Source organism: Cryptomeria japonica, chromosome 9 (genome assembly GCF_030272615.1).
Source record: "Cryptomeria japonica chromosome 9, Sugi_1.0, whole genome shotgun sequence".
Taxonomy (NCBI): domain Eukaryota; kingdom Viridiplantae; phylum Streptophyta; class Pinopsida; order Cupressales; family Cupressaceae; genus Cryptomeria; species Cryptomeria japonica.
The window spans coordinates 303,721,133-303,735,356 of record NC_081413.1 but is presented as its reverse complement, the minus strand read 5'-3'; the positions used below and the strand labels follow the sequence as shown (position 1 = coordinate 303,735,356).

The following is a 14,224-nucleotide window of genomic DNA, read 5'->3' as shown; positions in this document are numbered from 1 at the left end:
ATGAATTTGAAAGACAGCAAATAATTGGATTATTAAGTAGTAATATTCTGAAACCATATTACAGTAAGACATAGCAGAAAAATGTTATATTCCTAAAGAATTGGTATGCTATAAGATGAATCCTACGTTTGTTAGTTTGTGAATTTAATGACAGATTTATTTATTTAAGCAATTATGTATTTGATTTTTGTAAGGCAATCATATTAAGAAATTGCAAGGGAACATAATAGGGAGGTGCAGGAGTACAGGTCCCCTCAATTAAGTAGTCCACCCATTGAATTGGTACTTGTGGGCAAACGGGTTGAATTCTCTTGGTTGGATGTTCCCAAACGACCTATCGTGCTTTCCCCTCAAGTTTCTGATATGGTTGATCCTTAGGAATAAGTTATAATGTGCATATTTACAATAAGAGTTTCATTATTATTTTGCTTTGTGTTAATTGATTATTTTCCTAAATACAATCGCTATAGTGTAATTTAGTGAAAGCATACTCTTGTAAATAAATTGTATTATTGGTGTTGTTATTTTTGGGCAAAATTCAGGTATATCCCAAATGGGGACATTACAGTGACCTTGTTTCTTGCCTTGTGAGGTTGAAACTTGGTGCCTAGGGTTACATACAGTTATAGGTATGAAAAGGATCCCCTGGTTAGCCTAGAAGTCAAATTTGGAGCTTTTGGGACCCCATAGTGCAAAACTAGGTTGTTCACTATCCAGAATCATGCATTTCCAACAAGGGCAATTCTAAGGTCACTTGGGCAACTTGCACTAATAACAAGGGCGCTTTGGACTAGTAATAAGGGTGATTATTAAACAATATGCACTTTCCATCTTTTTTGAAGAAAGCTCCTATATGAAACTTGCCCCCTTATGTCTAGCTTTCCTTACTATCATCTTGGTTTGAACATGTATGAGGCACTTTGCAAGTTACTCACTCATTTGTGTTGAAAGTTATACCTTCGTGTGAAAATGGCTAGTCGATAGTTCAATTAGTTGAAGTCTTGGATCTCTCAATTGACCTATAGCTTGAGTAGGTAATCCTTGTATTTGAAATTCACCCACATCTTGTGTAAGTTGATTGTGTCATCTTGGTTTGTGTGATGAGATGATAAGCCACTCTCATTTTAATCCTTGTGTTGGCAAGAGAAAGGGATTGTAAACTAGTATCCAATTTCCATTGTTACAGGAAACTCTATCCTCTTGTATGGCCATTCTGAGGATGTTGTCAAGCCACAAGGTTAAGACTTCCACTTGTTTCACCATGCTTGGTGCATTGGTGTTGCATGCTTTGAATGTACTTATTTTGTGACACAGCATCTCGAGCACATAGGTGTGCATGTGGCATGCTGATGTCATATTTACATCACACAAAAAATTGTTTGTCCATATTTTACCACTAATGTGTTGGGTGAAAGCTCAGGGCATTGCAATTGTCATTATGCCTTACAAAATTTTGTTGACAAAACGTCTTTCTCTGCTGTGACAAATGTCTTTGAAAGCCTTGTTCCATTACTGATCTTGCAAATAAAAAAAAAGAACAACAAAGACAGAAACAACATGACCTGTCCTTTGGAAAAGGCCAGATTTTGGCTTCAAACTTGACACAACAAGAAAAATATATATGGGTACAACAAAAGTGTCTAAGTTATCTCAGTGATTGTAGTTCAGAAATGAAAACTGGAATATTTAAGCTGACTGGCCCACTTGAAAACACTCTGATTGTATGAAGGTCCTTGAAGAATATCACCATCCAAGATGCTTACAGAAAGTGCAATAAGTTGCACAACATAGTGCAATTGTGGGAATGATGTTGAAATTCAGAACTTGAGAACTTTTAGCAGCAACTTATTTAAAGAAGAGAATTGGAATGAAATAATTAGTTTGGTGGCCTTAAATAAAGAGAACCTCACTAATTTAAATAGATGACATTAAAAATTATTCTCAGAAAGAAGAGGGCAAAAGGAAGAAATGAAGTCAAACAGATAGATTAATTAATTCCAAATATGTGATCATACCATAAAAAAGCAGGGTAGGACAGAATCTTGGTAGAATTGAAATAAGATGTAATATGTTTACCTTAGCCCCAAAAAATGAATGCTAAGGGGTCTGATTTACCTGTTAAAGGGTTAAGAGAAGCAATTAGAAAGTAATAAAGTTCTCCTATAACCTTCAAAGAGCAAGAAGAATGATTTAGTGGCAAATTTAGAGTCGAGTTCCCTCCCAGTTTTGAAAAATTGAATTTTGAAGGAATTTCTAAGGGCAGTCTGCAGAGTGCAGGCATAGATTTGATTATTCACAAGGAAAATGGTAGATTTGTCTATTTATCAGTCATCGTACAAAGAATGAAAGGGAATGGGAAGGTGCGGTTGCAGAGATGACTCTAATGTCCTTAGTGGGGGCGCAATAATAAATTGTAGAAGGGGATTCCTTAATAGGGATCAATGCACTTAAAAAAGCTTTTTGTCCCAGTTGGCATCTTCAGAGGTTTTCAGAAGAAGTGCCTTTTTTTAATCAGCATTTAAAAGAGGTCATCTACTCTCATTGTAAGAGAACATCCAATGCAGCAGTTGGTTATCTTGCCAATTGTGGTATTATATACATATCGAGCCATTTCTGGCTCTTTTTGGTGACCTATCTTCCTTATGGGCAGAACTAAACAAAATTTTAAGTCACAAACCCAGATAAATTTTTCCTTTTTTAAATATTCTTGGTCTGTTTGGTCCCTCTCTTTCTTTGGCAGCGGCTCATTCATAGGGTTTTTTTATAAGGTTGGGAGTGAGTTTTTATGAGTCAAAAATGTGAGCCTAGTGCTTCTCCCCACATTTATGTAATGTGAGTGGGGCGTAAGTTTAATTTCCATAATGTGGTGGCTTATAATCATTGCTTCATTCTGGTGGCAAAGTCTTGCGTGTGGTACTTTTGTCTGTTTTGTGCCTCTAAATTCTAGGTGGACTATTGGTCATCAATCACAATGACACACAAGCATTAGACTTGGAGGGTGTGGGATCCTTTTAGAAAAATTCAAGTCTAGATAAAATACCACACTCAGTCTTCACCTACAGCCATATGATAACTCTAGGGTTTGTTCATGCAATATTGAGTGATAATGCATTGGGCATTACAAGCCTCCCATATTTTAAGGCTTCTATTAGGTAGGATTTCATAATGAAATTAGCAGGTGCTATTCCCAATGTCGTGCATAGGGATTGGATTCTTCACCTGTTGTTGTCAATGCAATTTAGTGATATAGAGGTCTTGAATCCTAATGCAGAAGAGGTGATTACAATGTAAGAAAAGACTCCAAGTGTTGGTGCTCAAAATTCGGTGCCGTCAAGAGATCTATCAATGGTCACAAAAGAATGGAAACAAATGTGACACAAGCTGCTGATCCTCCATGTTTTTTGTGTATATGTGAGGAAGAAGCTCCCTAGCCTCATGGCGACCCACACTAACGGTCACTTGGAAGTCTCAAGTGACTTTACTATCCCAGCATTTTGTGTAGACAAGCTAAACAAAGCTCAGCAAATGACGCAACCCTAATGTTGTGGAAGTTGAAGATTTTGCAGGATGGGGAGTGACAGAGAGTTCTAGTGCAGGGCACTAGGGAGTGTGTTAATCCCCTATTTTTTATGGTATTGAGTTTGGTATTAGTCACTTTGGTCGAATTGATCACAAGGAGCAACATTTTTTGTTTTGGCTCCATATTTTGTTTTTCGGTCTGTTTGAATGTTGTAAGCCTTGCATTCTAGCTTCTTTTGTAAGGGTATTTTAATGCTTACCACCATGGTCATTTTATCTCTTATGTTTGTACTACTTTCTATATTATTTTCTTGGGTGGGAGCAGGAGGGTGGGCAATAGAATCCTCCACTAATTGATCCATTAAATAAAAAGGGACTGATTTAGATGATTATCACATCCTCCTCTTCACCTCAATAATAATGTGGTCTTATGATAATGTGATTTTTGTTAGCAATCTAAAATAAGTGTTGGTCAGTAAGTACCAATTCACTATTTCACGTCTGTAGCATCACCAATTTTGGTACCATAATGACAAATACTATAAACTTATAAAATCTCATTCCTATGGAGCTGAATCCACTATAAGTGATGATTTTCAATTCAAGTTATTCTCCTCTATGTAAACACAAAAGGGTACGATCCAAGGTTGCAGACATTAAGAGGCAACCTTCCACATACCACCAATATTCTATTTAATATCAAACCTTATTGATCTAAACCTAACTGCCTCCCTGCAACAGTTTGACCTAACTCTAGGAATATCACCAAATAAGTGTGAAAAAAAAAACATCTTAACAGACAAAATCTTCGGATTCACACAAACACTTCATATCCCAAGTTTCACTTATTAGCATCTTTTTAAACTAGTTAGGAGGTTTGGCAGATTTTAAACATCTCAAGCTCGTGTTATTTTATTTTCTATTATATACATAGTTTATATTTTTGTAAGAATGTAGCCATGTCCTATTGTATCCTTATCAATATCCATTTTAGTATCACATTACACCAAAGCCCTTTACATTGAGGCCACACAGTACCAGAGGCATAATGATATCATGCACAAAAAGTTGTTTCAAGTGGAGAATGAAATTAAGAGTTTAAATATGAAAGACAGTAGTACCACAATATAATGGCAGAAGAAAAGGTATTGTTAGAGCATGCTTCCAAGTGCCAACATGCTCATAGTGACACACATACCAAACTGCAGTTGCATATTGATAACTTGAACAAGTCTTTGGCTGCAGCCCAGGTAGTGATTGATAGCTTGAAGACGCAAAGACCTGGGTGGTATGTATTAGTTATGCCCAATCCAGTTGTGGACCAATTTGCAATGTCCCATTTGCAGCATGCATTTCAGGGAATGTGAGAAACTATCCCAAATTACTCTTAGATATCAAAAAGACCAAAGACAAGAACTGAAGCCTGCATAAAATTCATGGAGAAAGTCGAATCCCGAGATGAGCAGCAGCATCCAGAGACACATTGGTTGTTGGAAGAGATATTCAGTAAATGAAGTGGCCTTGGCTGCAACATCACCATTGTGATTGTTGCAGAAAGAGCAACATCCTAAGTCCTGGTGTGACCTTTTTCACACATCACCCCATTGCAAATGGGCACCCCCTGTTTTTTTTTTGCTTTTTAGGGTTCTGCCTTGGCGTCGCAACTACTAATCACCAGTCTTTTTACAATGAGGAGTTAGAGTTTTTGAGAGTCATCCCAGGTCAAATGTAGGAATCATGCTCAAAATTGTGTCTAGACATCGTCAAGGTGCTCAGAAGGCCGAAGGACGAAGATCGCAATTGCTTAGGGTCAATTTTGACACCTTCCTATTTTTAAGGAATTCTACTTTTTTGCTTTTTCTGCTTTTTTTATTTTTCGCACTTTGGGACCAATCCAGGAAGCAGCTCTTTTGGCTTGCTTTTTGCTTTTTTCTGCTTTTTTGAAAGTAGACCTAGGATTGGGTCCCACGGGTCATGGGGATAGCGTTCATATCTTCAGAATCAAAAATTTGTATCTCCAAGTCTAAAAAGCTGGTTAAAATCTCCAGGCTAGGGCTTTGTTCTAGATATTTCAGATAGGCAACATGGCAGATCAAACATCAACATGGCAAATCAAACATCAACATGGCATATCAAACTTGAAGATGGCGATGGGAGCAAGTTTGGAGGATGGCAGATCAATTGCCAAGTCCGCCTTGGACTGTCCAATCAACTGCCAAGTCCGCCTTGGACTGTCCAATCAACTGCCAAATCTGCCCAAGGGGAGATGTCCGATCAACTGCCAAGTCCGCCTTGGACTATCTAATCAACTACCAAGTCCGCCCAAGGGGAGATGTCTGATCAACTACCAAGTCCGCCCAAGGAGAGATGTCCGATCAACTGCCAAGTCCACCCAAGGGGAGATGTCTGATCAACTGCCAAGTCCGCATTGGACTGTCCGATCAACTGCCAAGTCCGCATTGGACTGTCCGATCAACTGCCAAGTCCGCATTGGACTGTCCGATCAACTGCCAAGCCCGCCCAAGGGGAGATGTCTGATCAACTGCCAAGTCCGCCTTGGATTGTCCGATCAATTGCCAAGTCCGCCTTGGACTGTCTGAAGAGCCTGCCAAAATTCTCGCCCAAGGTTTGGACATGTCCAATCAGCTATGAAGTCCGCCCAGCCAAGTTGCACAACATCTAGCACAAGTTGAAGTCTGCCAAGGAAAAAGGCTAAGTGTTGATACCAAGGAAAAAAAAATTCAGAAAATTGGCTAAGTGTTGATACCTTAAAGAATAAAATTTCAAAATTTGGTTAAGTGTCAAGGAAATTCCCTAAGCAAGAACCAAATCCGCGCAAGGAAGATAAAGGAAAATTTGGCCAAAGCATTGGTGGATTGAACAAAAAGTTGAAAATGTCCAATCTATGATGAATTTCGCTCAAGAAATGGCCAATCCAAAGTCCATCCAGCTATGTAAGAAAGTGGCAAGGCATCTGCAAAGTCCACCCAAGCTTGGCAAAGCTATGATAAAGTCTGCCAAGGAAAGAGTCAAGAAAAATGTCCAAACACTTGTCAAGTCCGCCCCACCCAAGGAGAGAGAGTAAGGTTGAATGGCAAGACAAGCCTAAAGTCTGTCCAGCTAAGGAAGGTGTCCAAATATTCATGAGGTTCGCCTATGTTTGGAAGACTGTGAAATTTGGCATAGACACAAAGATGATCAAGTTCGCCAAAGAAAAGGAAAAGATAGCTTGAAGAGGATAAAGTCCACCCAGCACCTAGAGAAGTTGGCCAATCGACCTAAACATGACTAGACATCTACAAAGTTCGCCTAGGGGAAATTGAAGGTAGCAAGGTAAAATGGCACAAAGTTAGTATGTCCAAACATGTGCAAAGTCTTCCATGACTAGAGAATGATGGCAAGATGACCAATTCAGCCTAGCAAGAGACCAAATTCGCCATGAAAGAGGAAAATGGCTAGAGGAACAAACAAATTGGACGAGAAGCATGAGATCCAGTTCCACCATTGAAAGATCAATCAAGATTGAAAGGGTTGGAAAATAAGGCTGGACACCTAAAACATTTTTATATTTTCCAACACTTCGAATTATTTTTAAAGGAAAAATAAATTCAAAGGAATTTTCAAAAAAAAAATCAACACTTGAAAAATTTTTAACACACATGAATTTCTAAAGACTCTTTGCCAAAACATTCACCTATCCAAGGAAGGAAAGAAATTTCCAAAGTCCAACCCAAGTGTTGGAATTTGCCCAAAAAAAATAAAATAAAAAATGGCTAACAAAAGAATCAAATTTTGACTGTGTTGGAAAGAAAACAGGAAGAAAGAAGAAGAATAAAGAGGAAATGTAAAGAGGAAATGAATAAAATCCTTGTCCGAGGGTGGAGTTTGTCCTACTTAGCACAAGCCAAATTCAGAATTGAAGGCAAATCCACAGGCAAAGTTCGTCCGAGCATAGAGATGGCCAAAATCTTGGCTAGGTGTCGGAAGGTTCACACGAAGGTGTCACAAAATGAAATTGAATAGCCAAAATTTGGCTAAGTATGGGAAATACTTCACAGAGAAAATTCCAAATTCCTACATTGTGGCGAAGGCATAGAGGATTTCTTCTTCAAACTCAAAGCACATGAAAGAATTCCAAGGCATCAAGAAAGAAAAGTCTTCAAACTTGGCGAAAATATAGAAAGAAATTCCAGACTTCTTGGAGGATTTCATTTACAATCCCAAACCTATTGAAGCAATCAGGGCAACTTCTTGAAGGATTTCATCTCCTAAAGAATTAAAGACAAGCTCCCAATCAAAATCAGATGGTGGCAAGAAGAGTATTCCAAACAAATTTCCATACTTAGACAATTTCTCGACACAAATTGGAGAATTCAAGGACATTCAACAATCAAATTGTTCCAAGTCAACATGTCTAGGTTCAATGAACCTAACTTATCCAGAAGCTTCTAGAGGGTGTACTTCACAATGCAACAACCTTCTATTTTATTATTGGTTTATATTTAGCAAGAAGGACAAGTGTCTTCAAATGTAATTTTTTCATTGGTCGAGGGGTAGCTAGTTGTAGCAAACCCTAATTAGGGTTTTATTTTGTAATCTCGTTCATTGATTTGAAATCAATCTTGGCCATTTAATTGTAATTGGGGAGCCTACTAGTATACTTATATTTAAAAAATATATGTAAAATATGCCAAGAGATATCTTATAATAGAAGAGAATCATCATCTAAAATACTAAACACCAAGAATACAGATCTATTAAAGTCCTACATGCAAAAAGTTGTGAATCTAGCTGGAGACAAGTGGTGAGGATTCTATTTTATTTGGAGTAATAAAATAACACCTCCACAAAAGCTGAAACATGGCATATTTCATGCATTTACCTGTCATTTGCATGTCAAATTGTTTCAAAAATGGATTTTTGTTTACAGACATTTTGATGCCTCTCGGCATAATAAATTGAGCTCGCCCCTCATTTGTAAATCATGGGAGCATGTTGCAAAACATGTTAAGATAAGCAAATTGTTGTTTATGACTGCCAAAGTAATAAGTGATGCATTGTTCAAATTGATGGTGATTACTTCTATTATTTTGGAGTTTACATGGTTCTTATCCCTCATCATAGTTTAGATTTTATTTCATCTATGTTAGACGAATGCAAGATCTGATAAGTATTGATTTATGGTGAATCTTCCACTCATACTTTTGATGAACAGATGATTTTTGTTCATTGTGTAAAGTTAGTCTAAGCTTACTTTGTGGATGCTTAACTTCTGTCTGGATGAATATTGTTCAATTTAATGGTAGTTATTCATGACATGAAAATCATAAGCACATCCCTTGAAGATTGCACCCACTTTGTATAGTTGTCCTAGCGTGGTTATTGGTTTCACCGAGTCAATACCGTCTCTTGAATTCTTAGAAATGGATTAAAACTTCTAAACCCTTATCTCCTTTTTAGTTTTCTAAGTTCTTTAAGTCCATGATCCAAGACCCAAATTATAGAGCTTCATTGTCTAAATCTTCATTGTGAATTGAACGAGCCAAGTGTAAGTCCCCCTTGTATTTTAGCATACATAACCAAGGTAGCTATCCAACACAAAGTCACCTGTTCGCACATATAAACCTTGGAGTCACCATGTGGTCTTTCTCGCAATCTTGGCACATGTAGTGATTTTGTTCAAAAGAGGGTAGAGTATCCTTGGATATTTTATTCTAATGTTCGGTGAATGATAAAACATGAACCAACAAGTCCCTAACCAAATAATTTACATTGGCTGATCTAATTTAGGGTGGTAGTGGAGATGGCACTTAGGTTATTGATATATTTTGCATGTTGGTAAGAATCATAACTTATTTTTGTAATCAAAGTTCATAATGCTGATCTTGATGACTTTGAATATAAAAATAATTGTTTTAAGTATGGAATTTGTTCTGAAAGGATATTCACCAAAAGGATTATGTTCAAACTCTTTAATCAACCAATCGTCATTTTCTATCGAAATTCACTGCCTGTATTTGTTGTGTACATACTATAGCTTGACTTTGATCATGAACAAAATTAGAATAATCACGACTGCCTTGAACTCATTAAGAAAATCAGATTGACTCACAAGTATGCCTAGCTTGAGTTTTTGCAACTGTTCAATGTTATGAAAATAGCAAAATATATAGGTACGTTGTTATATTGTTATACTGTTCAATCATATGAAAATATCAAACTATCTGTTGTGTATATTTCAGCATAAATGTTGTTGTTATGTATTTACATATATGTTGTATTGTATCCCATTGCTTGCTCTTAAAGAATATTTTGCAACCAATTCATGTTTGCATCATCCAATATTATGAACAAATTGGAATATTCCCATGATCGCCTTGACCTTATTAACAAACTCAGCTTGACTCATAACTATGCCTTCTTGAGTTTTTTGCAAATGTTCAATGTTATGAAAATAGCAAAAAATAGAAGGTATACTGTCATATTGTTATACTGTTCAATGATATGAAAATGGCAAAATATCCGCTGTGCATACTTCTGCAGCTATTTGTTGTTGTTGCATCTTCACATGCATATGTTGTATCGTATCTTATTGCTCTTAAAGAATACCTTGCAACCAGTGCATGTTTACATCATCCAAAATCATGACGAAATTAAAATATTCCCATGACTTCCTTCACGTTATTAATAAACTCAGACACAAGCATGCCTAGCTTGAGCATTTTGCAACTGTTCGGTGTTCTGAAAATAGCAAAATATAAAACGTATTTTTATATGGGAAGAAAACTATAGAAAGAGCAACTAGCATGAAAGCTGAGTATAACATATATTATATTAGGTGATAACAAGCATTCATGGTACAGTATGTAAAATCATAATCAGCATAGGAAAAGAAAACATTAAAGCAAATAGTCAAGACAATTTGAAAAAATACTTATACTAAATCCATGCAATTAAAGATTGTATAGGTGGATTGATAAATACAACTTATAGCAACATAAATAATGTAAAATCTATGCACTTTTCTTTCTCGGTGTATAAATCTCATAACAAAGGTCAAGACTCCTATTCTGTTCACACTTCCCAGCCAGAGCATCCATTCAAGGATGCAATTCTATCAAGAAATGTATCAAAAATAGGCAGAACCTACAAATCAGTCATATGATAATTACTGATACACCATTTCCATGCACTGAAGCCTGATCAAATGGCATCTTGGAATTTCTACGTACTTAACTAACATGGAAGATAGGGCTAACCATTCATAGTTTGTCCTTTCTATGGAGACAGGAATTGCCATATTTGAATATAACTGACAATGAGTTGTTTATAGTTAACAAACTCAACAAATGATCCATACTGAAGCCAACAGGTTGTTACAGTGAGAAAAGCTATACAAAATTCTTAAAACAGTTTAACTTCCTGAGAGAGAGAAAATACCCGAACAAGTTTGTACACAATAGGATTTGCAGCCTTGGGTGAAGGCAAATGCATTTCTTGCTCATCTGAGGTATCCTCAAAATTTGCAATATCATGCCCATCTTGATTGTCCAACGTTGCCATGCAGAAGTGGCTGGGTGCAAGCTAGATCCACAAACTGCATATTACATAAATTATACAGCAAAACATTTAGAATACAGAAGAAACTCAAAGTTAGTATCTAAAGTAGACAGGATTTTAGATAAAATGAAGTATTTAGGAACAAACACTCATCAAATGTAGTCCATAAGATAACTATTTCTATTGTTATTTTTCTATTTTAATTATTAATTAAAATGATTTTCTTCTTTTTTAATATGACAAATGCATGCTAAATTCTAATCTTCCTATTGAGGCTCTTAAATGCATTTTTCTCACATAACTCAAAACATTGAAGCCTGTAATATTTAGCTACCTTTGGCATGTAGAAAAATTAACATTCAAATCAACAGAGCTATTCAAATCAAATTCTTGGGCAAAACAACTGACTGAATAATCCCCCTCATTTTGACACAGCTTAAAAACAAAGAGCTTGAAACGGATACAAGAGTTGCTCTTTTTTGACCTACAGAGAAAAAAAACTATAATACCATCAACATTAATATAGAATCTACAGATGAATAGTAAAATCTCTCATCCTATGTCTGATGGTTCCCCTTCATCAATGCTAAACAACTAGTGGTTTCCATAACAAGAAACACAAGTAATAGTGACTCTTGAGAGGTGCATTACTTTCCTGCTAGTAGCTCCTCTGGTTATAGTTGCATAAAGTACCATTTTGAATATCAAAGGCACTGCCCGAGAATAATAACTACACAAAGTAGTGATTGGCATATTCAAATATGATAGCAAAGACAACATTATTACAATGTTTTAAGATCATCAGTCACTCTAAAAATAGTTGAATGCCGTGATAGAAGCATTTCATAAAATTAGTCTTGAAAATCAAGCAGACTTTGAGAAGTTGTAAAATATGTAAAATTGAACAGAACTAGAGAAAATGAACAGAAGGCTAATGTTGTAGTTAGCCACGTTACATTGAGTTAATTGCACAAAGAAATGCTTAAAAGTACTTTTTATTTTAAATTAGTCATTTAATGATCATATCCATCCCTCTTTCTCGCCTTATTTTTCTTATTCCATGTTCTAGGTCAACACATGCATGTATTGGTTCCTGCCATAAAGCCAGGAAAGAACACTTCATGCATATATTGATCGTTTGACTCTTCTTTTAAACCATGAAAAAGACGCTTCATGTCCAAGGTGTTGCTCCTTAGCTTAGAGTTCATACAAGATTTGGGAAATCGTTAGTGAACATTTAGTTTTAAAATAAAACTCTCAATCAGCCAGCATCAGAAGTAATGATCTTTAAAGTTAAGAGATAACAAATGCACCTTGTGATCATAAGTCTGAATTTTGACAGCTAACAGAGTTAAGGGAAAAGAGAAATCATTATTACTCCCCATCTTCCACTTTCCTTATAATTTATCTCACATTAAAACTGGCATCCAAAAAGGTTGCATTAACAGTTTGGTCAACAATAAATAATACTCTACTTCAGACTGAAGCTGTCGGAATTGTTGGTAGTGGTACCATCTCCAATGCCATTACATACACACTTATTGTTGAGATAACAATGCATCCCATGATACACTCTCGAAGGATCATAATTACACAAGGAAAAGCATTATTAAGAAAACAATCACTTCAAGTGTCTGGTAAATTGAATTGTAAGCAATGCAAATAGAGAGTTATTAGAAGATGGCAATGGTCCTATGTGGGTTACTTATAGAACTTTTGTTCGGTTGCAAAAACAGTATACTCTAAGTCAATCACTACTAATGCAATAAACAGTATGCTAACTATTCGCTCAAATCCTATTGGCATGTAAGTGGCTTTTGCTTTACTGGTGAAGTTACTTGGATCACAAAGTGACCATCAGCGATCAAGTTTTGTTGGTGCATTGGTCTATGTACCCCTAATCTTTAATGCTGGATAAAAGAAAAAAATCCTATTGGCACTTCCAGTCTTACATGAAAATTAAAAAGGCAGTGAAAATTACTGAAGAGAAAAAAAATCACATTGGACATGGTCCGACATTTCTGTATTCTATTCATCTTACATCCCAATATTTGAAGCTCCAAAGTGTCATTAATAGGGGGGAAGCAATTTCGTTGTGCAATTGCCAGTAAAAATGCAAAAAGAATTAAATAAATCAAAATCTGAAGCCACGGTTATTTAAAATACTATTAGAAACAGATCATGCTTAAAATTCAATGTATCATAATCAGATCAATATACATGATAAAAAATACATGTAAAAAACAACATATTCACCTTCTGGTAAAGCTGTGCAACACGTTAAGAAAATGGCAGGCAGGGCAATCTCAACTTACACTCCAGGGCTGCCGTTGCTTCCTTTCCTAAACATTGTCGGATCTCAAATCCTTTTGTCCAATGAAGTTTAATGTTAAGCTTCAAATCCGTCCGTCCGAGCCTGAATCCTGGAGAATCCGTCAACTAACGGGGTTCACTTTATTCTGTTTTTTAACGCTTTCACATTACGGCGTTTATGCGTTTATGGAGCCTGCAGCGACCAGGAGTCCAAATCATCCTAAATTTTCAGTACCCTGATGAATCACGCCATTAAAATAATTATTAAGACAAGAGGAGTGATGGCGATGGTTAAGCACACAATTTTACTTACAAAATTTGGTAGGTAACACTGCAGGTCAACAATATCTTATTTTCATTTTTTTTTGTCTTATAGACATTAAAAATCTTTTATCTATCTATTTTGTGCGTCTCTAAGGTGATATATATTTGAAGAAAAGAGGTGGAACAGATCAAAAGAGGTTTGGCAAGAGACAATTTGTATCTTGTGCATTTTAGAGATTTTGGAAAGTGAAAAGCACTTCATTTTAGATTGCAAAGCATTTTCAAGATTTATTCAACGAAGAATAGGTGAAGACAATAGGAAAACTCATTATTAAACTAAATTGTAGAAGGTTAGTACTTCATAATGCAAAATAGCAAGATTTGTTGTCTCATAGGCTATCTTTGGCCTTATGAACATTAAAAGTCTTCTATTATATTATATTCTATTGTAATGTGAGCTTTAAAGGTTAGAATATATTAGGTTAGTGAAATGAATGAAATGATATAAAACAGTCTATATATGAAAATATTGATTAGAGTATGAAAATATTGATTAGAGATGTGTAGA

General features: G+C 36.0%; 1 protein-coding gene across 3 annotated transcripts in view; it reads right to left on the bottom strand.

Annotated features, from left to right (window-relative positions):
- The window catches only part of LOC131079590 (uncharacterized), a 158,522-nt gene extending 144,854 nt beyond the window's left edge, over positions 1 to 13,668 (bottom strand). Inside the window, exons 1-2 of one of the 3 annotated variants that reach the window (XM_058017584.2) lie at positions 13,336 to 13,668; positions 10,960 to 11,116 (exon numbers count right to left, since the gene is read on the bottom strand). In XM_058017584.2, coding sequence (XP_057873567.2) covers positions 10,960 to 11,082 — 123 coding nt within the window. In that variant the 5' untranslated portion in view covers positions 11,083 to 11,116; positions 13,336 to 13,668. The remainder of the gene's footprint in view (positions 1 to 10,959; positions 11,117 to 13,335) is intronic. The other 2 variants (XM_058017585.2, XM_058017583.2) reach the window with 2 other exon arrangements.
- Positions 13,669 to 14,224: the final 556 nt, after the last annotated feature.